This window comes from Synchiropus splendidus, chromosome 12 (genome assembly GCF_027744825.2).
Source record: "Synchiropus splendidus isolate RoL2022-P1 chromosome 12, RoL_Sspl_1.0, whole genome shotgun sequence".
NCBI lineage: Eukaryota > Metazoa > Chordata > Actinopteri > Syngnathiformes > Callionymidae > Synchiropus > Synchiropus splendidus.
In genome coordinates this window covers 6,125,209-6,152,184 of record NC_071345.1, presented here as the reverse complement: position 1 = coordinate 6,152,184, position 26,976 = coordinate 6,125,209, and the positions used below count along the sequence as shown (strand labels likewise).

General features: G+C 43.1%; 1 protein-coding gene across 1 annotated transcript in view; it reads left to right on the top strand.

The window, feature by feature from the left end:
* Positions 1 to 4,593: 4,593 nt before the first annotated feature.
* The window catches only part of LOC128768390 (steroid hormone receptor ERR2-like), a 37,754-nt gene continuing 15,371 nt past the window's right edge, over positions 4,594 to 26,976 (top strand). Inside the window, exons 1-3 of the mRNA XM_053881246.1 lie at positions 4,594 to 4,964; positions 13,950 to 14,362; positions 18,347 to 18,463. Coding sequence (XP_053737221.1) covers positions 4,915 to 4,964; positions 13,950 to 14,362; positions 18,347 to 18,463 — 580 coding nt within the window. The 5' untranslated portion in view covers positions 4,594 to 4,914. The remainder of the gene's footprint in view (positions 4,965 to 13,949; positions 14,363 to 18,346; positions 18,464 to 26,976) is intronic.

The window sequence follows — 26,976 nt, the reverse complement described above, 5'->3', positions numbered from 1 at the left end:
TGCTTAAATACAGACTTAATGATTGGATTACTGTTCCTTGGTTTCGCGGTGGCGTGATAGTGGGATTACAGACCCTTGCGTTCAATAGATTTCCTGTCAGATGCCATGAAGCCCTGAGTTCCCTCACAACAGACCGTCTGGAAAAGGAGGGAGGCGGATGAGCCGGGGATTGACGTCGGTTCACCTCCGATTGATGCTTAATATAGTTTCTCAATGAGAAGCTCCGGACTTCTGATGGTTTAAAAGTCGCGTCCTCCTCACGCTTGGTGAGCACAAAGTATATGTATGTTGATCTGTTTTATTTTAACTGGACACATTTCCTTCTTTTTTCCGATCAATATTTGTAATCAATAATTCAACAGATCGGTGCATCTCAAATTACTGTTCCAAAGGAGACAATATTTATGTATTTTTTTATGAGTCAATAAGCCCAATGAGCCCAAACATTCCACTGGTAAGTCTAGTTCTGCTCAAGGTTTCTGCCTCCTCTTTAGGGGAAACATCCTTTGTATTATTTACTGAAGCGGTACTTCCTTGCTTTATTGCTTTCTCTACGTCTTCAGTTTTATCTCAACTTCCACTACTTTTACTGCTACAATATCGATTTACAAACTGTAGTTCTATAGCACTGTAACAACCCTGCAGCTCAATTTCCTGTGACTGCACCATGGTTTTATATAAATACAACTTAAATGACTAATTTAACGCAAAGGCCTAAAATAACACACACTGCCATTGTAAACTAGTAACAAAAACGAATAGAATATTTGCTCGAGTCATGGGTGAGCCAGGGAGTCCTTTCCAGGGTCTCCCCTGCCTCAGTCCTATCGATTAGCTGCTGCTAATACAGATTTTAAGGCTGTCAATAGATTAAAATTTTAAATCTTTTAATCTCTTGAATCATGACTTAGCGCTGCTTTAGCGCCATTGAACAGGATTAAAATATTTTTATCTTTAATTTTTTTATTTAATTTCTAACTTCATTGGCATTGATTTTCTTTTATATTTATGCCACGTATTTTGTGTTGCCAATGGAATTCCATCAGAATGTGTACTCCTGTGCCATCTTTAAATGTATTTATATGAAGAAGAAGTTCATTTCAACCGCACATCAAACATACAACAACAGCTATTCAAATGATGGACATGAACATGAACGTATTTTATAAGACATGTTTTCTGGTTACTTGCTTATCTACTGTGAATAACTGTTTTGAGTGAACACTCAGTGCCCTTTACAGTATCAAATATTGTCAGATTTACTCAGATTACTGGCTAATACGCCTCTGAAACACAGATGGATAAATAGTTCATACACATCTCAAGTGTAACCCAACTTTGTTCCCACCAACTGGACTCCCTGTACTTGAAAGATTTGTCTCCATGGCAACACAAACAGCAAATCCCATTTCTTCACACTCTGAATTTGCTCTCCAATTAACATCTGCTCCGATATTGAACCCTAATGTGAAGTCACATATGTTATTGGAGCATTAGTCTGTGGACGGTTTTTCTCTGGCTCATTAAAAACATAAACATATCCCGGCTATTGATTATGTCTGGATGTCTTAATCACATCAGAGGAAGAGCCAGGTTTCCCTCTACAGGAAACTGCATTAAACGCCTAAATATTGATCAGACTTTTCATTGAGAGTGTGCAGCTCCTTGAATAAAGCCTTTGCTCCACTGACTCTGATACAGACTGACATGAGATGTTTAATGCCTCTTTTTTAGAAAGACAGTTTGGGAAACAGAGTCTGTCCCGAGGCTTCTGGCGACACAGCAACGCCGCCATCAGTAAGAGTGCGTGATGGGTTTTGTATCGATCAGGAAAATGTGGGTTGATGAAGTGGGTTGGGGATTGAAAAAAAAGGGTGGGGGGGGAGCCCTCTCGGATCGCGGTGGCGTTACACAGATGTGGCAAAGATGCTCTTAAAGCTGGCTGTCATCATTTTTATCAATCCTGCTGGGGTCATCAACACATGCCTACATCCTTCCTGAAATAGAAACGCAGGGGGATTCCTGACGGGACAGCAGTATTCTGACTGCGACCTTTGGGTGTTGAGGATTAGACACAGCAGTTCCTGATTCATCTGGATGGAGAACGGGACTTTAAGATGACGGTTTAAACGGACATGGAGAATCGATCCTTCATATCACCCTCCTCATATTGTTTAGTTCCACTTTCACCATGGAAACAACAGCTGTGATGGAGTCGCCAGCTTTAGATGTGGTACATGTTTGTCGGGGATGCAACACTCTTGAATGTTGATGCTGATCCTGAAGTGTCACATAAACATGAACCATACTTTTCAACTAAAGGTACTAACAATTGGGATTGGTACGGTAGTTTAGTGTTATGTTCAGTATCGCTTTTTTCCTCCCCAGTTCCTCCCCTGTCACCTCTACCTACAGAAGCAGGTGTCAAGAAACTGCAATTGTGATTTCATGAACAATATTAAGCTCTTTTGAAAATGGGATGATGGAGGTGTTATTAATTCATTTATTTTTTTATTGACAAGTTATCACAAAAGTCAACTCCCATTTGTTCAATGTTTTATTTTATTTTTACATAACTTGTGTGATGTTTCATTTTATTTTATTTTTACATAACTTGTGTGATTACTCTGCTTAAAATATTGTTTATTGTTCTTCAACCCTCAACATCGCACATTTAAATTAAAATGTTTAATTTTGATTTCAGAAAAAAATCTTAAATTATTCTAAAAGCAGTCTGCAGTGTATTCATCCATGTTTTGATATATGAATTCATGTTTAAAAAAATGGAAAACGTTTAATCATATTATCGAATTTGCTAATCCAGTACAGTGCAAATGGATACTGTTCTTTTGCTTTAGAGCAGATCATTTCGTCAGCTACAAATGCATCTGTTAGATATGCTATTCCTCAAATGACTCTTACACCAACTGCTCTCACGTGACTTCATCGCTAGTGTGGGTCTTAGAAACTCCCATTTGATTTAGCGTGAGGTCAATAGTGGAGGTATTATCCATGTCCATGTAAACCAAGCTGGTGATGGGTGAAAGTATTGGGAAGCAGCTGCTGTTACTTTAAAGAACGGGCCGACGGTGGAAAGCCGGAGTGCTGGAGAGGAGGATAAAAGAGCAAAGAGAACGGTTTAGCTCCATAATCTGCCCCTGAGCCCTCGAAAGCACAATAAACAGTCCAGTTAAAATCACCCTCAGAGGACGCGCGCTGCTACTAATGTTGTTTGTTGTAAACACCAAGTGTGAAACTTGCATCTGCCTATCGGGCTCCACATACCTGTCAGTGTCTAACTATCAGTGTCTAACTAGCTGTCAGTGTCTAACTATGAAAACATCTGTGTTTAGAGGCAGTTGTCTTGTTGCACGGTGATCCCTGTGACAAGTTGTGTGTGTGTGTGTGTGTGTGTGAATGAATGTATGGAGGGCAGCTAAGTTGCACCAGCTTCACTCTCCTAGTAATGTTTCATGGAGCTCACCTGCTCTTGTTATGGGTCACGGTTGAGCTCTGGGAACTGCTGTAGCACAACCATCCCATCAGGAGTCAGTGAGTTCTGTTTGGTTTTACTGGGCCCATCTGAAGGAAACATGTGTCTGGGACAGACTGGGCAGGTGTCCCCTACCTTATTGGGGCCTGAGGCTGACCCAGCAACTTAGGGCACTCACACCAACTGCAATGTGTACTTGGATTGTGGGACAAAAACAGAAAGCTCAAGATGGAATCGAACCCAAAACCCCCTTCCTCGTAGGTGAGCAGAGAACGGACACAGAGTTCAATAACAAAGACCCATTCATTTTTGTATTAGTCAGACAATAGCATCAAAAATAGTTTCCATCCACCAATATAAATCACCTACACTTTTAAAACAAACGCAATCTGCCAGCTTTTATTGAGATTGTTTATGCATGAATTATGACTCTTGGTTGCTTCCCAAATTTGAAAGTTAATGAAAGTCGTTTTCTGAAGCCATGTTCAATGCTCCATATCTTCAGAGATTGTATTATCTATCACCCCAGTCAGCAGTTGAGCACCGCTGCTTCAAAGGCTCAAAACAAGACTCTTTTTTATATATCTGTATTTAGATTTAACTGGAGCACGGTTGAGTTTATCGCACAATTACAAACACTTTAATCAGGTTTTATTCTCAAACATGCTCTGTCTTTGTGTTTCTTAATTGTCTTTTTGGCTGGCTGTTTGGCCTTTCTTGTTGAGATCTGTCTTTTGTCGAGCATGAGTGGAATGAGAGAAGTGTTATTTATGATTCTATAATTCAATTCACTGACGCTCTGATGGATGAATATTGACTTGTAAATGCAAGCGTATCTGTCGGGGGACTGTGAGGGGAGGGTCTGTGGGGGTCTGTGGCTCCTGCAGCGCTCCCTTGTGAATGACCGGACACCTACGGCTTGGCGAGTCAGACCGTCCCCTCGCTTTAATCCCCTCGTGCGACTGGCTGCCTTGAGGACGGCCCACTGTGAGCGGGCCAATGAGTGGGCCCGAGTCCACAGCCAAGCAAAGCCCCCGCACTCTTAAAGAGCCCCCGCGTCTTCAATGGAGCCTCAATCTCCTCTCTGACTTCCTCAGCCTCACACACAGCTGCGCTCTCCATCTGAGCGTCGGTATCTTCCTGCGTCTCCATCCATCACCACCTTTGCTCTCCCTCTCTCTCTCTCTCTCTGTCTCTCTTCCCCTCCTCACCTGCACCTCTTTTCACTCCTCGCTCACACTCCTGGAGTTGGCCTCTCTGGGTGTGTGTGGGACAGAAGAGGGAGGGGAGACAACCCGGGACACGTTTCCTCAAATTATGTGGAGGCAGAAGAACTGATCACTTCCACGCCGTCCCCCAATTAACCTGCTTTTATTCATTTTTTTTACAATTGCAAGACCTGGAATGCTTATCGTGGACTGATGGATGTTTCCGAACTGTGCATCCCTGACCCACTCTGCTACCACAACCAGTAGGTGCCTCTCTTTTCATCTTCTTCTTTTCTCTTGTGGTCAAAGTGAGCCATGTGGAAGAATAAAGTGGGTTTGTACTGATGTTCTAGAGCAGGACAGTGTGTGTGCGTGAGAGCGTGTGTGTGTGTGTGCGTGTGAGGCTGCAGTAACAGAGTCCACAGGGAGTTCAGATCGGACTGTTGCCCTACAGCTGTCTTGCTCTGCATCAGATTCAGTTCAACCTAGACGACCGGGAAGAAAAAAAAAAAACTTTTTCATGTGAGAAAGAACTAGTAGAATGAGAGATGCTTCTTTTCTCCGTCTGAAAAGCCAAGTGGCCCTGGCTCCTCACCTCGCATGTCAGGGGGCAGAAGATCCTTGTTTCTTTTAAGCAGGTATGACAGGGCGACCCTCGCTGGGATCCTCTTATTCTTAAGCTGAAGACCAGATTGGAAAGTTTTAACCTGCCTTGCTCAGACAATCATTAAGATTCCTGGAAAAACTGAAGCAGCCCGAACAATCGATGAGAGAATAGGTGTTTCACTTTTATCGCTTCCCCACTCAAATCATTTATTCGCCTACTTGAGACTTCAAGGCGGCATCAATTGTCTGTTTTTAAATTTAGTATGTCAACTGCTAAAACAATAGCTTTTGCTATAAATGACTCTAAAACACGTGTTTCTGTTGACCGTTTCACTGTATAAGAATCATAAATCTGGTCCTGTTTCACATCCACTCTTTTATAGTCAAGCATAAAACCACCACTTTTTTTAACTACAAAATTTATGTTTAAATGAAAAAAAAAATCACTTAACTAGATGAACATTGGTTTGTCTAATAAACCTGTTAAAGTTGTGGTTTGCTTTGTTCCTTTCATTGAGTTGAGCACAGATGAAGCTGAATTTGTCCTTATAACATCCTAAAATAAACTGTTTAGAGCCTTAATTTGTCTGTTATAAACATTTATTCAGTTTGATTTTGACTTTCTTTCAATTAAAAAGCTTCATAATATGTGGAAAACTACCTCCACGGTGGTATTTTAACCCTTCAGAGCCATTGCTATGCGCATGCATCATAATTTTTCTGTGATAAACACTGACAGATCACTTTTAATTTAGAATCATGCTGCATTCCTTAGGCAGTGTGAATTATGACGCATCACACAGTAAACCTCTGCGCAGATAAGTTTGGCTTGAGGGAATTCCATTAACCCTTTGGAGCTCTTTGGCTGGACGGCTGACCTGCTGACCACAGGTGAGAAGTCCATCCTCCACTTCTCACGACCGGCTGAAGCCGGGAGATTAAACCACCATGATATAATGAACCTATGGGACAGGACTGGAAGTTGGCGTGAAGGTCTCGAATCTAATTCAATAACTAGATTATTGTGGTGTAAAAGACTGAACAAAAGTGAAACAATACATCCTAATGTGCAGCTTTTAAATGACCTAATGTTCTGTTGACTTGTTTACTCTCTAATACTTTTTTAAAAATTTCATTCTAGAAAGTTAAAGGTTTGTTTTGTCGCCACATACAATTGATATTTATAGTGTCGTGCACTTTCTTTTCCTTTATTTCTAAACAACTAATAAATAAATAGCTCTAGTATCAGGTCTAATTCATGGAAACGTTTTTCTACTAATCTGGAAACATCCAAAACACTTTGTCTCTTGTTCCACCGGCACCAGCACAAGAATTCACACACACACACACGTATACTCAGAAGTATGGGCAGACATTGGCGTGCGTACTTGTGTGTGTGTGTGTAGTAGAATGAGATCAAATAATCACACACTGACCTGGGATCTAATTTTAGCAGCTAGTATATGACGGAAACACCTGACCAGCAGTTATTAAAAGGAAGACGGAATCTAATCGTGCGCTACATCTGCAAGTAACTCGTGATCCTTCTGTTTCCATGGATCCACACAACAAGTGTTATATAATGGTCTATTCATAGACAAAATATCAGTCAAGGTGTTGAAATGTAGTTGGAGACAAATAAGCCGTTTATCTTACCTTGCTTTTTTTCATTTCAATTTCAGTTATATTCCTGATGTGAGACACTGAAATGTGTTTAGATCTCACCTCATTCCTTTCATCATCTAATTGGATTTTTTTTATTTCTGTCATGACTAGAGAACCAGATTTCTGTGGTGCAGGTGTGACAGTAGTGCATAAATATGTGGATAAACGTGAACTCTCTAATAAAATAATTGCATTGAAAACACCAAAATACATTTAAAAATTGACTTTTATTACATATTGACTTTAAAAACTTAGCAACTTAGTTTTTTAGTATAACGTGTGAGCTATTTAAAACACATATTTTGCTCAACAGGTGTTATACAAAAACATTTTGATAATATTAATATTAGTATTTTTTTAAATGACAAACAAGCGTAAAAATCAACATTTGATAGAATCATGTATTGGTAGTATTGAAGTGTTTATTTATTGCTTGTGGCTGTTTAGATTCATATTTCTTTATGTGCATGTGCGTATTTAAAAAATATTCATATTGCATGAGAGTCGTTGAAAAAAAATAATTTTATTTATTGGGAAAAATATCGTCAATGACAAACATTTTGTCATTTCCAGTGTCTTAATAATGAAACTGTCTCATAAGGTTAAATATAGTCACTGACCCGACATTAGAAGTGGGCCAGTCCCTGTGCAAAATAAACAAAATATTAGTTGTGTTAAAATTTGTTATAACTAGTTCTGCCTATTTGATGTTAAAATGATTCAAATTAAGATGTCTGGAGTGACAATTTTGTGTAATATGACGCCGGAGCAGGAATGTTGTGCGACAGAATCAGAGTAGAATTTCATATTGAAACTGCAGGTCACTCACATTTCTCACTAAGATTTAGTGGAGCAGCAGCTCAGTTCTGACCCTGCAGAACCTCCACTAGGTTGTGTTGCCAGAATATAAAAAAAAAAACAGTTGAATAGCGTTAAATGCAAGAATAGAATATAGCGTCAATTGTGTTGCTCTCTTGACTTGTAATGTTGTGGGCTGCAGTGGCCAGTACCTGAGGCAAGTGGTCAGAACAGGGACATGGCAGTTGAGTCACGTATGTTACACAGCCTGGTTTGCTTATAGGCTAATGCGTTGAATTGGCTTTTGAAGGTCACATTTAAGAGCCCCCATCCCAGCCGTTCATCAAAACCTCTCCATTTCTTGTGTCGTCTTTTTAGCACCGCAGATGTGAAAAAGCAAAAAGAGCTACTCTGAAGTCGCTGGTCATAATGCTAGGCTCTTATTGTGGCATGCAGGGTGAGCAAGTGATTCATAAAATAAACTCACCGCACAGTTTGACTTCTAATTTCACGCTGACCTGTCGGGGTCTGGACAGCTTGTCGAGGGAGCAGGGCCCGGGGCTGCCTCATGTCCAGGTCCTCCTGTCAAGGACTCGCCAATCCTTCCCTCCACCGTTTAAGCCGCGCGGCCGAACGTGGACTCCTTACAATTAGTTTGTTTTATTGATCAAATGAAATGAACACAGAGCAGAAGCGTCTCATCAGGCGGAGTTAGCGGGACGGCGTGTTTAATTTAATGGGCCTCATCGCGGCTCGGCCGGGTCTCACATTGTGAACTTAATTCCTCTTCAGCGTCTTCATTTGCATTGTGTCAATTGACCGGAGCGCTTACTGTATCACTTGAGATTCAGCCGGCGCTCTAATACCATTAGGCAAATGCAAACTTGTGTCATTTACACATTTGTTCAAGAAAAGAAGCCACAGAGGGACGGAAGGAGAGACGGAGGGACGGCGAGGGAGGGAGGGAGAAAAGCCAATTTGCGCCGGACAAGAGTGGCTGGTGATTATCAGTGGATGTTATTACTGTGGAGGAGCAGACGTTTGAAGGTTATGTTTGGAGGCAGTAATTGAAATGCAAAATAACATTAGGATCGATGGCCATCTCTGTTTATTTATGAAATCAATATGGTTACTGTCCCTCATGAGTCCGCCTCTGATTCCCAATGACGGCTTAAGTCTCCGCTCGCTTATTCTTTTCTCCCCTGTAACCTCCGTCTTCTGTCTCCTCTTAAAAGGCAGTTAGGGGAGTGTTTGACTTTGCAGGCAGAGCAATTTTCCGAGGCAGGGGGACGCGCGCGTATGTAGATGGGGGTTGATACTCCAGGTGAGGAGACATCATCCATGAGGGAAATCTATGCGAGCGCTACCTCGTGGCAGTGACATTGAGGAGGCCATATGCTCAAACTTTGTGTTCGCGTGTGTGTGTTCGCGTGTGTGCGTGTGTGTTTGATGTATAAACTGCTCACCTACTGACACCACTCATTTTAGAGGTTTCATTTATCATTGTGGCTGACTGTGATTGAATTCGACTCACCCTCACCCATCTCTTCTCGACGGATGACACCCGGAACCTTTGATAATGCAATGAAATGAAATGTGTTTTAGAATAATGTCTCCGAACCCAACAGTTAAAATCTGAAAGTATGTTCCTTTTATAATTTCAATGACACACCTTACTACCAAACAAGATATTTTAGAAATACACTGCACTCTTCTAATGTTCCCTTCTATTTGTCTGTTTTTGTCTGAGTGTTTCATGTAGTCAGTAGTGTATTTTCATATAGCTAATTCTTCACTATAACTAACATTACCTATTGACAAGCCAAACACAGGCTTCCTATAATTCACATTATTATTATTTAAAAGTAGTGAAGAGTTAGTGAGTGGAGACTGGACTGATGTTGTCCTTTAAAATGAAACCTGTGAAACACATTTTTCCACATAGACACCAGAAAGTAACGTCATTATACAATGATATTTTTCACATTAGTCTTATTGTCAATGCATATTTCTCATTTTTATCATTTCTTTGAGTCTTAATTTAATCAATTCTCTGCTTGAGTCGCACTCAATACGACAATGCTACTTCATAATTAAAACTTAAATGATTATTTATTCTATTTTTTTCCATGAAGTTTATGGGAAGAAAATATACTTCCCACCACTGACAGGTCATGTTACGTGTTACACTAAAATCTGCATGTGATTTCTTTGTTCAGTTTGTTCACAAAATTCATGAATATAACAAGGACACAAATGTGTGAGCTGCGAGATGTGTGTTTTTGTCACTAACACCAAGATAGTCTGGAAGAACAGCGTCATAATCCAGAAAAAGACTTGCATGCAAGCGCTGACACTTTTCTCCACAGAACATGAAGGGGCTTAAATCCAATGTCAAACTAGGTCACCGTTCAATGACTTGATTTCATTTTCCGAGTCAAGAATACGATTTGGCTTAGACTCTTGAGAATCCTTCAACTGCTGCAGTGCATTGTGGGATTTGTAGTCGACGCCTGGTGTAGCCTGGAGACGGAGAAACTGAAGAGTACTCAAGACAAAGCTGATGTAACAAAAGTTATAAGCAAGTTGTTCAGGTTTTACATCAACGACGAGAACAAACAAAAGACAAGATTTTAATTCCTAGAGATCACTTCCACCAAAAGGGAGCTGGTTCAACTCCCGGAACAGTGAAGTGAATACCGATTCGCGACCTCACAACCCTTAGCTACAATGTGATTTCTTTCATTCCGTATGTTTTCCTCAGACAAAAGCAAGAGTTTAAGTTTCAGTTGAATCTATCGATCTCTTAGAGATATATTGCCTGTAAATGTTGTGTTTTAACGTAACCTTCCAGTAAAACGTCTCTGTTCCTGACCTTGGACGTTGCCTCTCACGCGACTGTTACTAGTTAATACTCAGCAACACACACGTTTCCCTGCTCGCCATTTATTTCCCCGACACCCCGGTGGCCGCAGACTAACAGTGTAATCTATGTGTCAGGCAGGAAAGAGCCACTCAGTTTAGCGCTGATAGAGTTTGCCCCAAACAAGGACGCGGCCGATCATAGAAAGATTAATGAACTAATTTCATGCATGACTCCTGCTCCTGTCCTTCCGCGCTTCCATGTTCCACTGTGTGTTCAGCACCCTCATTCATGCCGCAGCTCAGCCTCCTGCTTTGCAAAAAAATATTTCCTCCCAAAGACGAGGGGGGAAAAAACACTAACATGTTGTCAAGCGGATGATTTAGCAGTATTTATTTGCCCTCTTTTTATTCATTTGAGGGTGGTAAAATATACTGCGGACGGATTGAGGCTTCATGTTAGGGGGCAGGAGACAACGCTCACCCGCACGCTTGAGTGGCTTCTCTTTTGATAAAGCCTGTTTTCTCTTCATCTTCATTTTGTTTTGTGATTTCAATTTATCTTCTGGTCAACAATGACGTCTGGATCTTTAAACTGAGATGCACCATGAGGGCATTTTAAATGCTCTGCTTCTCACAACCCACCTCTTCCCCAACTGCCCCGTGTAAATTACCTCAATAAATTCAAGCTAAATAAATGGAAACGACAAGTATTAAAAGACAAAAGATGTGAAAAAAAGAAACTTTCATCAATTTTTGTTTTAAAAACAAGAGTCAAAAATAAGTCACTAGAATTATTTATTATTTATATAGAGGATTTTTTCTTTATTTTCTACCGATTATTTTCTTTATTTTTATTTTTATAGGATGCAGTTGAAGTCCTCCAGTTGACCTGCTTCTTTAAATTTTGTGTGTGTTTCCGGGCACATGCGGGACACTCCAATTTCTCGCACCTGACATTTAGAAATCTTGAAACGATGAAGCTATTTCTGTCAGAGACACTGCCTCATTATTCCATTTGGGCACATTTGAAAAGAGCTATTAGAAAATTCCATTAGAGCTCACAAAAAGCCACCATGCTTGGTGCGAGTGAACTACTTTTTACATCTGACACGTCGCACAATTCCGCCGGGATTCCCCGTATCTGTGATGATGTATTAACTGTGAGCGTGCCGCTGGAATAAATCTACCTGCAGCCTTCTGTGGTCACTGCAAAACCACATTAGAGCCGGAATGAAGGGAACGTTGTCTCACACCGTCTCCAACTATGTTAACAGTCCTGCCGATTAAAAATGCATAAGCAACGTCTGGGACCCATAAGAGGAGGGTTTATTTTTTCATGCCTCATCTGGAACAGGAAGGAAGCCGAGGATCAATAGATCTGATCCAGACCCAGGGGTGGAGGCTATCTCCTCCCCCCCCTCCCCCCGCCCGCCGCAGTTAAAAGAGAGGTTTCATGTTGTCAGGAGCCGATGACTTCATGGCTTCACACAACCTCTCATGCAGGGAGGCCGTTTCTGAACGCTGCATCACACAGACAAGTGGGGAGACCTCCTTTAAGCTATTTCTGACATGCTTTTCCACAGATGCTGCCCAGTTTCACTCCAAAGTTCTCCGCCACAGTGTTTGTTCTCATTAAAACCAATCTTTTAAAACACATTGCTGCTTAAATATTAGGTTCAGATTACTACATTCCCATCATGATACTTATTTGTTTATGCTTACTGTAATGATGGGGAGATGGTCGCTGCTACACAATGCGAGACAAGGGGGACGGAAGGAGCGAACGTACCCCAAAACCAGACACTTTTTATGATGCAGGTGACCAATTTATTGAAAAATAATGTATTAAATTATATCATTGACTTCAGGGTGTTTTTTATGAAATGATTTATTATAGTTCTAAAATAATAAACTTTGCATGTCCAGCGATTTAAATTAATTTCATATTTATTTATGTTTAAATCTATTTATAGCTTTTTTATTTATAATACTATATATTAATATTATATATTTATTCAGTTTAAGTTTTGTTTACTACTTCCTCCTCGACATCTTTTTCTCTCACAAACATGAACTCACACAACTTTGTCCATGCCTTTAATAGTACTCCTTTAAAATATGTGTTTCAATTCCAGCCTTAAATGTATATATGAATGAGTCACTTTGGTGCATATAAATCACTGATATGCACTTTATACTCCATGCAATTCATTTTGCATTAACAAAGAAAACAAAAGTGTTCAAAAGTTTTACCTGGCAACTCTGGTTTCCTCTCACAACTATACTTTTAAATGTATTTTTACCAGGACCTCAGCGTGTCTCACAGTCATGGCCAGCTTGAATTACTGACGCACACAAAAGTAAATTTGGCAGGAAAAAAGTCCAAGAACAAAAGCTGCTTTTCCACTTTGGTGAACTCTCAAATCCAAAACTGGAGTCGGGGGTAACTCTGCACCATCCTTTGGCAACCAGACTGGGAACTATCGATCGGGACGTGCATTACCCACAATCCTCTATATGCTGAGTGCGACACCTCCCCGCGTCCATTAAGGGCCGTCTGAAGTTTCATTCATTCATTTCCTCCTGGCAGCCGACCAGTGGTGAGCGTTGTTTGCAAGACGTATGGGACATCTGTTGACACGCTCGTTAGTTACCATTTTGCCGGAGAGGAATAAGCCACTGTAGTATATCACTTCACATTCCAACACGTTGATGGTGCTGTCCGTAACACAATCTATCAATCTACGGCGGGATGAAGCGGCAGGCAGCGCTGGCACGTTTCATCACCGCTGATGAATTTCTCTCCCAATGATCAAGTGATGACGGAGGGAAGCGACGCTCGGAGCCTGTCGGGCCTCGGCGCTGATCGCGTCGCTCGGCCGGAGTTTCCCTCACGTCGACCCCAGTCTGGTAAACTAATGTCGTGAAAATCGATCCCTCACTTACTGGACCAGTATTAACAGTCCTGATGATCGGAGGAAACACGGGCCGTAACAGAGTTTTGCGTTGATAAAAAATGGCACTGAACGCAACTGATGCGAATTGTTCGGAACCTTACATTACTGACTTTGTTTCTGCATTAACAGATAACCAAGAATTTGACGACTTTTATTCGTCATTTTTTTCGGGAAGGTGACTGTGAATAGACTTGGTGACGCTATGATGCTGACTTGAGTTGTAGGTCATTGTCAGTGTCCAGGACGTCCTCCCAAGGTGTTTCGCCCCCTCCTCCCCGACCGTGACTCGGCACAACACGCAGGAATGAACGATGTGGTGGTCGTCGCAGCTTTAAAGTCGATTTTTGTCGCCCGCAGGTTGTTAACCAGAATGCCCGCTGAGGAGCGACACCTCACCAGCTGCGGCTCCTACGTCAAAACCGAACCCTCCAGCCCGTCATCCTCGCTGGTGGACACTGGCAGCCACCACAGTCCCAGCGGCAACTCGGACGCCAGTGGTGGCTACATCAACGGCAGCAGCGGGCGCCCGCACGCGCTGGACTCTCCACCCATGTTCAACCCCGGGATGCTGGGAGGAGGCGGGTCCTGCCTACGCCGCTATGAAGACTGCTCCGGAGGAATGGCCGACGAATCGCCCATCAAGTGCGAGTACATGCTCAATGCCATTCCCAAGAGGCTGTGCCTGGTGTGCGGCGACATCGCCTCCGGTTACCACTACGGGGTGGCCTCCTGTGAAGCCTGCAAAGCCTTTTTCAAAAGAACGATACAAGGTACTGACCACTGCACACTCCACTTTAGCACTGCTGAGTTTTTTTCATCACTTTCCTGAGATAATTCAGCAGCTGGTCATGTCCTGACAATACACACACATTTTACTTAAACCAGTAAGCTGTTAGATAAAAACTCATTCCTGTTTCTATTTCACGCTATAGCTCACTAACAAGCTAAGTACAGCAATATAATGATTTAATCCTGCTTTCCAGTCGTGGGTCGATGTGGAGTCGTCATAATTCTGTGATCAGACCCCGTCTCGTGTGTCGATGTGATGTGGTGATTATGAACGTCTGCAGCTAGCTGTAATCCCAGACTGCAAATCTCTGGCCTTTTGGTGTGTTTGCATGTGAAAACTGGTCCGCTGCCCTCGCAACTAGTGTTGGAGGCGCTTCATGTCGTGATGCAGGCATGTGTTGATCTGTTGCCATGAGGGTGCGTGTCCCATAATCTGCATAATATTCTCACGTTTTTTGTTGATAATAAGCCTTTCATTTTTCACTTTATTTTGCTGCCTGATTTTGGTATTTGCATTAGATCTTGACATTTCCAAGACAAGCCGTAAATGTTTTACCATAAAAAACATTTCTTTTAATATATACTTTTTAGCACATAAATTACATTGTATACATGTATAATATTTATTTATACAGTGTATCTGTGTTTGAAAGTATGAAAAAAATCTTTCTTTGGTCTGTTGGCTGCTATTTTTCAGTTTAATGTAAATTTTTATATCAAATCCATATATTTTTGTCATGTAGTATTGTTAGGGATGTTTCCATGAGCACAAAGGATTGTCTGTGTCCTGCAGCCAACGGCGGCTCTAGATGGCAAACCTAGCGACCGGCTAACCTGTCTTAGCGTTGAATAAAATAATCGGATTTATTCATTGTTTTACGTAAGTTTTTTTCATTTATTTTGCTAAGATTATCTACAACCTTGTATATTTGTATATATTTCTAGCATATTTGACTTTTTATTCACTACGCCACTCCCCCCAAACTTAACTTCCCAACATTCTGTTTATTATAAATATTTTTCAGTTTCATTGTGTTCAGTTTCTATTAGGTTTTGTCCTATTTAAATTTCAAAATAGTTTTTGAAATGATTTTGAGTGAGTCTCTTCATTTCCGTCCTGAAGTTTGTGCTATAAATGAATCTTCTGGAGGATGACATTGTCACTGCCAGCAGAGTCTTGTCGCTTGTGGCGTCGACTCCGTGGGGTAATTTATCGGTCAGTTTAATTTGTTGTTTCTAAAACGCTCCAAATCACTTAGCAGGAGATCTATGGCCAGAATCAAGTAAGCTCCTTGTTGCTATGGTGACTTGGGAGTTTTGACGTCACTGTAGTTTGGACGTTCCTGGCGATGCGAGCGGGCGTCTCTCGCATCAATCTGCCCACCGACTCTCTCCCTCCGACTGTAAATTTTGCTCACATTTGACTTTGTGTCGTCCTGCGTGGATCCCCGCTCCTCTCCTTGGCGGAGGACGGGCCCGAAATGAACCTAATCTGTCTGTCATTTGTCCCGAGCCGTGGGAGTTTCAGTCAATAACAATCAGTGTTGGGTGACTGTAATTAAGAACCCGGCGTTTCATTGGAAGAAAGTCAAGACGGGAGGTGTGGATCTGTTCTTTGCCCTGGGGCACCAGCAAGATACACTTGAGGGGGCCAAGACGGGGGGCCAATTAGGAGCTCAGGCACGTGTTGTCAGGAGGATATGAGAGGAAGAGGAGAGGCTGAAGAGTCCTCTAAATAAACGGCGGTGGGACAAGGGACACGGGACGTGGTCATTCACTGAGAGGAGAAGGCGCTTTAATGGAATGGTAATCAGGAAGGGGGGTCCCGGCCTCCGTAAAGGAGGAGGACAAGGAGAGGTCCAGCCTGAGTGGAGATGAGCGCGTGGATAATAGCATGGCATAATAATATATCAAAATTTAGAGGGAAAATAAGAGAGGTTAAGGAAGGATATTGGAGTGGTTGAAATGTCCTTTGAGGAATAAAGGTGGACACGAGAGCTGATTAACTAAGAGGGGACGCCGACGGTGGGCTTTTAGAGGGAAGCAATTTAGGCCGATTCTGGACCACAATGGTGCAACCCCCACCCCATCGCCCCCTACACCTTGCACCAGCACACACACACACACACAAGCTGCTCGGATGCCTTCAGAACATGTCTTATTGCGTTTCAAAGTAAAACAAAGACGAACGCGAATAGCGACTTATTTGCAACCGCTGAAAAATAAAAAAAGTTAACTGTATTGGGTTTTAAAATGTGTAGACTATTCTAAGGAAAAGCTTACAGCGTCTGGAAGGAAATCAATCAAACAGTAAACTGGAAAAGCACTGAGAGAGTGCACACCTCCACCAGGTGATCCTATGTGACTAACTAAACTATGTGACAACCAGGTTCGAACCAGGGACCTTTAGGTATTCAGTCTTTCCCAAGTGAGAGTACTTAAATACATACACTGCTTATAAATAAAATATATATATACAGAGCTACTCCCAATACTCCCAGGATTGAATCATTTGTCCCATTTCACACTTTTTTCTGAAATTTATCAACCATATCCGCCCATAGTTTTTCAAATTATTTTGAACGCAGACAGAGAAATACTGTAAGCAGACAGATAAACCAAGGCCGACCGAAAGATCTCCATGGAATCCAATGAGAGGAAGGTTTATTTGACCAATTCTGCCCGCTCTCCCACCAAATTTAGCTTGGTAGCTGAAGTCGTGGTGAAGACTTGTGCAGAACAGTGGAGATTCAGATGACTTATGATTCAACATCTCTCCCGCTCTGTGCCAGACTTAGTCCATCGAGTCACTTCATACTATATGTGAACATATTCAGTGTGGAATTGGCACCGCACAGGAATCAGAAGACACATCAGCACACACTCCACTGCAATTTGGCCTCCACAGACACTCTCACTTTAAAAGACTTCGCCGGCTCTAAAACCGGCCGCAGCCTCTGCCAGCGTCCTGGCACGCTGCCGCCGCCCCCCTCCACAAGCATGTGACCCTGCTGGCACAGAGATCCTGACAAATGTTGGCACCTTCTCCTTCACCAACAGGGGGTTGCGTGTGTGTGCTGTGAGTTTTGGGTGTGGACGGTGGGGGCAAAGCGCGGGGGGGGAGGCAACTCTGGCAGATCTGCGTCTGATAACACCTGGTTTGATGTTTTTAGGAACCATTAATGCATCTCTGCACCGACACGGTTTAGACCCTCAATCATGGGATTTGGGAACTCAGCAGGGAGGATTTGTCATTGGATTCTTGGGCTCACGTCAACTTTTGAAGTGAGCATGTAATGGGCCGAAAAAAAAATTGTTAACAGGAACGGACCGCAATGAGGCGCAATACCTTTCTTGCTGTCTTAGACTCAGGTGATTATGTTGCATAGGAAATATTTCCCGAGACGAAAATCATGCACCTGAATAATGCATCGCTCCGCTACATGATACGGGAGACTCGCCTCTTTACTGGGGAATATTATTAACAGCGCACGAGTGATTCCATCTCCTGTCGTGCCCATCATCCTCTGGTGAAGAAGGATGGGCTGGATGGGGTCGCGGTGCGAGGACGCTCGCCGGTAATGAAGCTAATTTATCTGCAAATCAAAATGGGGGCGTGGCTCCGGGGCGGAGCCGTGCGTTTTACACATCCCATCAAAACCCCGCTAAACCCTCTTCACCTTCTTCGGAGTCACAGGGGGGTCACCTTGGGACAGATGTGCGTCTACATGCCGATGTTGTCTTAGCGGAATCAGAGGTCACGCTGTGTTAAACTAAATGTACGTGAATATATTTGCTTTGAAATAAATATGTATAAAGCCGTGTCAAGGTGTTTTATGACAATGGACTGCTCAATGGATCTGGATCTACTCCAGGTACACCTTATAAGCTATGACAGCTAGAACAGTGTGGTTTATTGTTGTTACTGGTCGGGAAATTCAAAATATCTGTTTTTTTTTTTCCAGGCAACATTGAATACAGCTGTCCAGCCACCAACGAATGTGAGATCACCAAACGGAGACGCAAGTCGTGCCAGGCCTGCCGCTTCATGAAGTGTCTGAAAGTCGGCATGTTGAAAGAAGGTGAGCTGCATGTTTGCGTCCTCCGCAGCGCGACTTGAGGTCCTTGACTGTTGACTGCCTTAAATGTGTGTCGGACTGGCAGCAACAGTCTGAAACTTCTCAGCAGCTCCCACTGGGACTCCGCAGTGGTCAGTAATAATCTCATATGGTCCACTCACGTGGCATGTGTGGAGGACTGCCCTGATCACGGAGGAAGCCCTGTCTCGTGACATGGTGCGTGTACGTCGTCTGTGTACAGGCTACATCGTGTACACTGTATTTATAAACCAGTAAAAAGGGAGACTCCTGACATCACCCGCGATCCTCCCTCTCACCCCCACCAAGTTATGAATTCAGGCCGGTGAGAAAAAGCTGCTGAGCTGAATGTTCCCACTGAGAAGTGAAACCTTACTCTTGAAAAGAACAAGCTGTTCCCCGGAGACTCGCGTGTCCCCGGGGTCCTGGGTGTCTCTCTGCCTGTCTACTCTCTCTCCCCCCCCTCTTGCTCTCTCTCTTGATGGCCATATTGATCCACTAAATGCTTTCCGAACATCTCTGCTCACTTCCAGCATGTGTTCTTTCTCCCCCAGTCAGAGACCACTGGGACTCCGGGACTGGACTACTGATCAGACCGTTTTGTTTTGTTACAATTTACTTGACGTCTTATCTCGAGGCAACACTCTTGCTGTGTGTGCTACTCAAACAATGAGGCAAAAGGTCATCCATATATTCCAAATTATATCTTACATATTCTAGAATTTTTCAGATGGGTGCCAAAGGGTCCATTTTGGGCCCTTTGAATCCAACAATTTGGCCCCTCATTGGAAAGAAAAATCATAAAATTTCACATTGTACACCAATCCATATTCCAGTTTCATGTATTATATGCTTTTTTTCTTTGTATAACATATGTGTGTATATTTCTTTTTTATTGAATCACATTTCATTTCTTGTCTCATCACAATACGTACGTTGGTTCTGGTCCTGGTTAAAATGTGTCAGAGCTCAAAGCAGGATGCAGTGTGCGGCGTAAGATAATACGTAACCACAGTCCAGTGAACATGATGGTACAGCTCCTGAGAGAACTCGACAGTCCTCTGTCCCACAAAGGCACCCTGACTGAGGCAAAACAGCGAGGCACAAATGGGACCAATGAGGACGAATAAATTTGTCAGTTGCATTGGAGCATGTATCAATCTTCTGTCTACACCCGCACAATGTCAGACAGGCGGTCATAATGTGGCAGCAGATTTGTGCATAAATGGCTTTATTGATCAAGCTGAAATTGAGTTGGCCTCCTCCCAGGTCAAGTTCGGGGCCTGTGTTTGTGGAACAAACAAGCCGACATTCAAAAGGAGGCTGTTTTATCAGCTCCATTTAAAACTCAAGTGTCATAAATGTCCCAAAATATGCCGCTCCAGTGTTTGTCTCCAGCCAGAAGCGCCTGTTGGCAGCCAGCAGTTAACTGCAGTGCGCGGCGCTCACACAAGATTGTGTATCGGCTTCTTGGTCCATGTGCACAAATATAGCTCCACAGGAGGCTGACGTCCCGTTTGTAGGCCTCGGAATAAAGTTTTGTGTTGCCGTCACAGCACCGCACATACACACTCAGGCTCGGACTCAGTGCCAGATAGAATAACCACGCTTCAGATTTAATGCTGAAACTATTAGCGTGTACTTAGGGAAGAGATGGCAGATCTGTGTCCGACGCTGACAGGCCACCGATGGGAGTTCAACACCCACCGCTCTTAAGATGTAGCATCGCTGCCGCCGCGACATGTGGCACAGTGGGCGAGCCGCTTGCAGTGATGGCATTCAATTAAAAGGGGGAGAGGACATTTAATGGTGAGTTGTGCGGCCTCTCGCAGGCCAAAGGGGGCTTTGATCATCGTGCTGGGGGGGCCGCGGCTTGCCGTTCTTTTGTCATGACATCACAGTCGAGCGAGGACCAGCTGTTGTCGTGATCAGAGAGTGAAATATGGATGTGTGAGCTGAGAGAGGCTGCTGGAGGAGATGAAGCCTGAATCATGGAGACCTCAGCTGACATTTGGCTTTAGCTGTCGCCAACACAACTTACAGCTACAGCATGGGGGCCGTCCTGTATCATCTGAGACACAAATAATTGTCAGGTTTAGTACCAGACAGCAGTCTGCGCTGGTCTGCTCTGGAGGACGTGAACTCGCCACTGTCTCCCAGGCTGGATCAGGTCTCCGGGTGATGTCTGCAACAACTCCAACAATCTCAAAATGTCTGGCTCTTTTGCCAAGATGTTGTTTGTGGACATCAGTTCTACTTTAACAAGCTCGCTCTGGTGCTCAAAGTACTTGGTCTGGATGCTGACGGGCATACCTGCTGAGGTTCTGGCACTGAACTCTTGGACCAGAGACCCTAGGTCGCATCCCAGGGCGGCGTCCTCAGCCACATAGGGTACACTGATACATGACAAGACTGTCACAAAGCCCCCACAGATGGGGTTTAATACCTCTGTTGCTCCCTCAATAACCTGCACTCAACTGCTCTAAGCAAAGGAGACTATATTAGTCACACCCACTAAATTTAAGAAGGAAAATAGATCTTGTTCAGGCATAATCCACAGGTGCAGTGGTGCTGTCTGCGCCATAGAAAGGTCAGTGGTGCTTAAAAATGCACGTGGATCACTTCTAAACTAGTTTGGAAAACAGGCTCCAGCATCACGCTGACTCATGAAACAAGCTGGGCAATGTTCTGAACTTAAATTATGAACTCCTCACATCTTTTATTGACATTAAAGCGCACAAAATGTGTCGTTTTCAACCATGTGTCAAAAGTTTCGACTCCACATTCGGTCTCAGCTGCTGCTTCCCGTCTCTGGTCCTCCAGGAGATCAGCTCTGTGGGTGGAGCTGCAGACACACAGGTCAAAACGGCTCATTTTGAGCGCTTGTGATGTGATCGGTTCAATGTGATGAGGCTCAGTATTAGGGCAGAATGACGCTTTTTAGCCTGTAAAACTCTATATATCAGCCACATCATTGTGTAAGTCACAGGTTTCATTCCGTGAGAGAAAAGCAGCTGCTTATATATCTCAGAAATTACGGCATTTACTTTTCAGATTCTCACTGAAGACTTCGAAGCTATGAATTAACACATATGGAATAATGCAGTAAACATAAAAGTGTGACATTACTCCAACATGTTTTATATTTTGGATTCTTCAGAATAGCCACCCTTTACTTGGAACTCTCGCGTCGAGTCTCATGATGGAGGCACCTAAAATGTTTTTTCCGAAAGGTGACCACCTCAAGAAGGGTTTGTTGCGCTCGGTGGTCCGTACTTTGTAGCCATGTTCCAGTATATGTTAAACTTCTTCTTGCTAAGTCAGTATTGGCATGTGGCAGGGAACAATAGGGCCCCTTTAATCTCAATGTTTTAAAGGAGTTGTCTTGGAGAAGGGCACTCTTTTCGGCTCTATTCAGAGATGATGAATGACTGTCTGAGACGGGCGTGTGTGGCAGCCGCAGGCACAATAGCTGCTGTTAAGGTGCTGCTGGTTATATGAACGGGGTTATCAGGGCTATATACATGAGTGTGTAGACATTGACATTGTGATATTGCGATACTGTGGTGGGGGAGGATTGTTTCCAAACATGACAAGAGCGCCGGGATGAAGCGACATGCAGCTGTTTGAGGAGCACGTCTCCCTCAGTGACCCCTTAAATGTCCAGCTAAGGCTGATAAAAGGTCAGTGATCCAGTGGAAAAACTCCATAATTACCGCCGACCCCAAGCATGATGTCAGTCGCCAGAGTCGGCGGCTCAGAGCAGCTTCACTACCAGGAAATCATTTCTGCGTGCTGTTGGATGCGACGTCTCTGCTGTGTTGTTGGCTTGCCACATCGTGGCGCTCGGACCGATCGGGTTTCAACGTCATGTCAGCAGATTAGCATGATTGAAAATAAAATCTGGCGGAAGGTGAATCACAACCTGAATCCACATCCAAGTGGACGTAAACTTCTCCCCGGTTGACCTTTAAGGGTTTGATGTGTTGTTGTCTTTGCGTGTGGTTTGGTCTTTCTGACACTGATGTTCTGCGGTGGATGAATACAGGCTGCCAGACTATTTTGGCAACCTTCGCTGCAGTCTCGCCCTCGCCCGACCACAGATAGGGGATCAGCAGTCTTTCCTGAGCGAACGTGGCTAGCGGGGTAACGTTACAGCTTTATTTTCCTCCGGCCACATACACAAAAGATTAGTGAAGCCAGATCCAATATCACAGACTGTCAGGTCTCTTTCCAATCAATAAGCTCGGATCAGAACCGATCCATACGGCAACATTACATCATCAGAATACACCACTGAAGGCTTTACAGTGGTTGATGTATATCAGCTTATTATACGGTTTGTGATGCTCGATGAGTTAACGCCAGAGGAGTCACAATTACACGAGAATTGGCTGAATAGCATGTGTATCCATGTAAACAGAAAAAATAAATAAAACGATTATTGCGGACGACAATGCTTTTCCAAAATATACGGTTGTCACACACACATGAACACACACTTGTACAGATTTGTGTTTAAGTTTAAGTTCTATTTACTCCAATTGTTGTTTATTTTTTATTTGATTTTATTTATTTTTAGTTAATATTGAAACCTATCTATCTATCTGTCTGTCTGTCTGTCTGTCTGTCTGTCTGTCTGTTTTTCTATCTATCTATCTATCTGTCTATCTATCTATCTATCTATCTATCTATCTGTCTGTCTGTCTGTCTGTCTGTCTGTCTGTCTGTCTGTCTGTCTGTCTGTCTGTCTGTCTGTCTGTCTGTCTGTCTACCTGTCTGTTTGTCTGTCTGCCTGTCTATCTATCTATATCTATCTATCTGCCTGTCTATCTATCTATCTATCTGTCTGTCTGTCTGTCTGTCTGTCTGTCTGTCTATCTATCTGTCTATCTATCTATCTATCTGTCTGTCTGTCTGTCTGTCTGTCTGTCTGTCTGTCTGTCTGTCTGTCTATCTGTCTGTCTGTCTGTCTGTCTGTCTGTCTATCTATCTATCTACCTGTCTGTCTGTCTGTCTGACTGTCTGTCTGTCTATCTATCTGTCTATCTATCTGTCTGTCTGTCTGTCTGTCTGTTTTTCTATCTATCTATCTATCTATCTATCTATCTATCTATCTATCTATCTATCTATCTATCTATCTATCTATCTATCTATCTATCTACCTGTCTGTCTGTCTGTCTGTCTGTCTTTCTGTCTGTCTATCTATCTATCTGCCTGTCTATCTATCTATCTATCTATCTATCTATCTATCTATCTATCTATCTATCTATCTATCTATCTATCTATCTATCTATCTATCTATCTATCTACCTGTCTGTCTGTCTGTCTTTCTGTCTGTCTATCTATCTATCTGCCTGTCTATCCATCTATCTATCTATATATCTATCTGTCTATCTGCCTGTCTATCTATCTATCTATCTATCTAGCTATCAAACCCATTTATTACGAACACAGTAGGGTTCTTTATTGTTATGATTACTGTTTTTTATTTTGACATTTATTTCAGGTTACAATGTGGAGCAGACACAGCAGTCACTTTCTCATGTGTCCTCCTGGTGAAGTTAATTGCTGGCCCCTGTTCTAGGGTGTCAAAGTAGCTGGCACAGTCTCTGCCCACCCAGAGCGTCCACGCTGGCCTGTCGTCACTGTCTGGCAGGTGATGGATCCGACACGGAGGGTGCTGGTCTCCAGGAGAGGATTGTTGGGAAGCGCAGACTTCCCAACAATCCTCTGACGCACACCCCTCTCAAAGTGTGTGAGAAACTGAACTCCAGATTTGGGATAGTTGTGGATGTTTACCATTTCGGACATATTTGCGGTCAGGGAGGTTGTGAAGTGCCATGTTGTCTCAGCTCGGGCACAAAGACATTATCATGCAGCATCTGAGTGAGGCCACCACATCTGGCTGAGGCAGGTGGACTCTCCTCAGACCACCCAGACTCTTGGTCCCAAAACTTCCACATATCTGGACTGTCAGCTAGAGCAGAACCAGCAGTTGCTCAGAGAGCGCCTCAGCTCAGCTGACCGGTGCTGCAGGAGCTCGGGTTCGATCGTCTGCCTATATGGAGTTCTCTCATCTCTCTTGGGCAGATGATTCTGACACATCCTCTCTGACAGGTGAGACGCCCGGAATAGTTGTGTGAGATTCACCCACATGTTCTTATCATAACACAGAGTCTGAGTCACATGACCAGATGGCACTTTCACTCGATCTTTTTGTCATACATGACAGCACCTGTTCAATTATGGCCTGTTGAAGTCTACTATAATTATAAATACATTCATTGGAGTTTAAAAATCGACCTTACATGAAGCGGAAACGTATTTAACACATAAGTAAGTCTCTGTTTTGTGTGAAAAAAACATGCTCTGCTTGTGAAAAAGCCTTTCCTAAAATGAGTGTGTACAGTACATTGTTATAAATAAGGTGAAGTAGAATGAAATAGAAAATCCAGTCAGTTAAAAACAGGGCTGACCATAGATTAAAATGTTAATATCGATTAATCGCATTACAGCTGAGTTAACTCACGATTCATGGAAAATGAATCACACATTTTGCATCCGTTTTAGATGTAACTTAAAGGAAGATTTTATCAACACATTTGCTGACTCCAACAACACAACCGACAGATACTGTCAAGAACATTCCGTAGAATGACATCAGAGGCAGTGAAAAGGCTCCAAAACATGCGAAAAGCACAACATTGTAAACATTATTGGCCACTCAGATTCAGAATCAGAGTCAACTTTATTGTCATGGTCAGTGGGGAACTTGTGTTACTTTACGTTGCTTAAAGAACAGATACAAAATGTGTGATTAATTTGCCATTAATCGCGAGTTAACTCAGCTTTAATCGCGTAATTGAGTAATGTAAATATTTATTATTTGGTTATTTTCTTGTAAAAGTGATAAGAATAACGTTATTTAGCTTCCAGGTATCATGAAATTACTTTTACAGCATGGATTTTTCAACAATGTTTTAATATTTTTACAGACCACCAAAAAGCCTCGTGCTGTGGATCAATGTGGTTGCAGAATCATCTGTGTTAAAATAAGATACATTTACTCTAAGTTGCAACTTAATTGATAATAACAGTAATTGTCGTTGCACGATTTCAGTGACATTATTATAATATGTTTAAAAAAATATGTATTCTAGCAAGATGAGACAAGTGTTGACACGCACGACACATGCAGTGTGTGTCAGCTTTTCCGTCGTGATCTTCTATTCCTCACCTTTGCGCTCACATGTCATTCTGTCCCAATTCCTGCCGCCTTTATTAATAACATAACATTAACCTTTACTCATAATCTGGTCACCTGATGCTCCCCCTCAGCAAGCGGGACACCAGATTACAGTCGTGGGTGATATTGTCCGGTGATTTCAGGGCTTGAGGTGTGGAATGTGGTGCGGCCCATGACACACGTCCCTCCGCTCCGACACCCTCGGGGCCTCATCCAGCTGTCTGATTCCCGGTACTGCTCCGGATCACATGAGGAAGAGATAATCCTGCAGAGATGGAGGAGGAGATAACAGAAGGAAGTGCATCTTTAAAAAAAAAAAAAAAAAAAAAAAAAAAACCCTCACCCGTCGGTTTAGGGGTCGGTGGGGCGAAAACTGGAACTGGTTAGTGCTCCGCTCCGAATTCTTGTCAGCGTTTATTTATTATAGGCTAGTGGGACGCTCCAGTTCAAACAGCCCCTGTGGATCTTGGAATTCTAACTCTGGCTGCCGATCACTTGTCGCTGTCACATGACCGAGGAGGATGGTAGCCTGTGTGCGGCCGACACAACTCACTATGTTTATGACACGTCTATACATAAATGTATGTCGCGCACCTGCGTAACGTCATTTGAATTACAAAAACTGTGCGCCGACTTTGTCCGCCGCATTTATTAGCTGGCCATTAAATCCATCGGATTGATTTAGCTGGCGGCGAACATGTGCAGAGATTCCTCCAGCGCATTTATAATTTTAGATTTACCTTAAACAAGAGTAATGGCCAAAACAAGCGGCGAAGCTCCATCTATCAAAACGCCGCCCCTCGCGCCTAACTGACTAATTAAAGCCGCATCCACGTGTGCTCAAAGAACAAGAAGTCTATTTGCCAGTCTTATTGATCACTTTAAGGCGTACAAATGCAACGGCGTGTTAGGAGAGGGGGCTCTCGATTTAGCTTCAATCTGCCAGGCATAAAATGATCTCACTGTGTTTGCTGGGAAGAATGAGCTCCCTCTGGGCAGGCTGGGTAATTAGGTTAGTGGATAGTCGGTGTCAGGAAATTGAAAGACCATCCTAATCGGATTCCTTTGTTTCCAGGGGAATCAAAGGAATTTATACCAGTGGCTGGGAAATCTCCCACGACTCAATTCCACTTGACCATGTAAAGTCTGTTTGCTGTCCGTCGGCGCTCAAGCAACTTTCGACGCTGAGTGTAAATCCTGATTGTAAGGTGGCGGTGATGGCCGCCGCGCCCTCTGAGATTACCGCCAG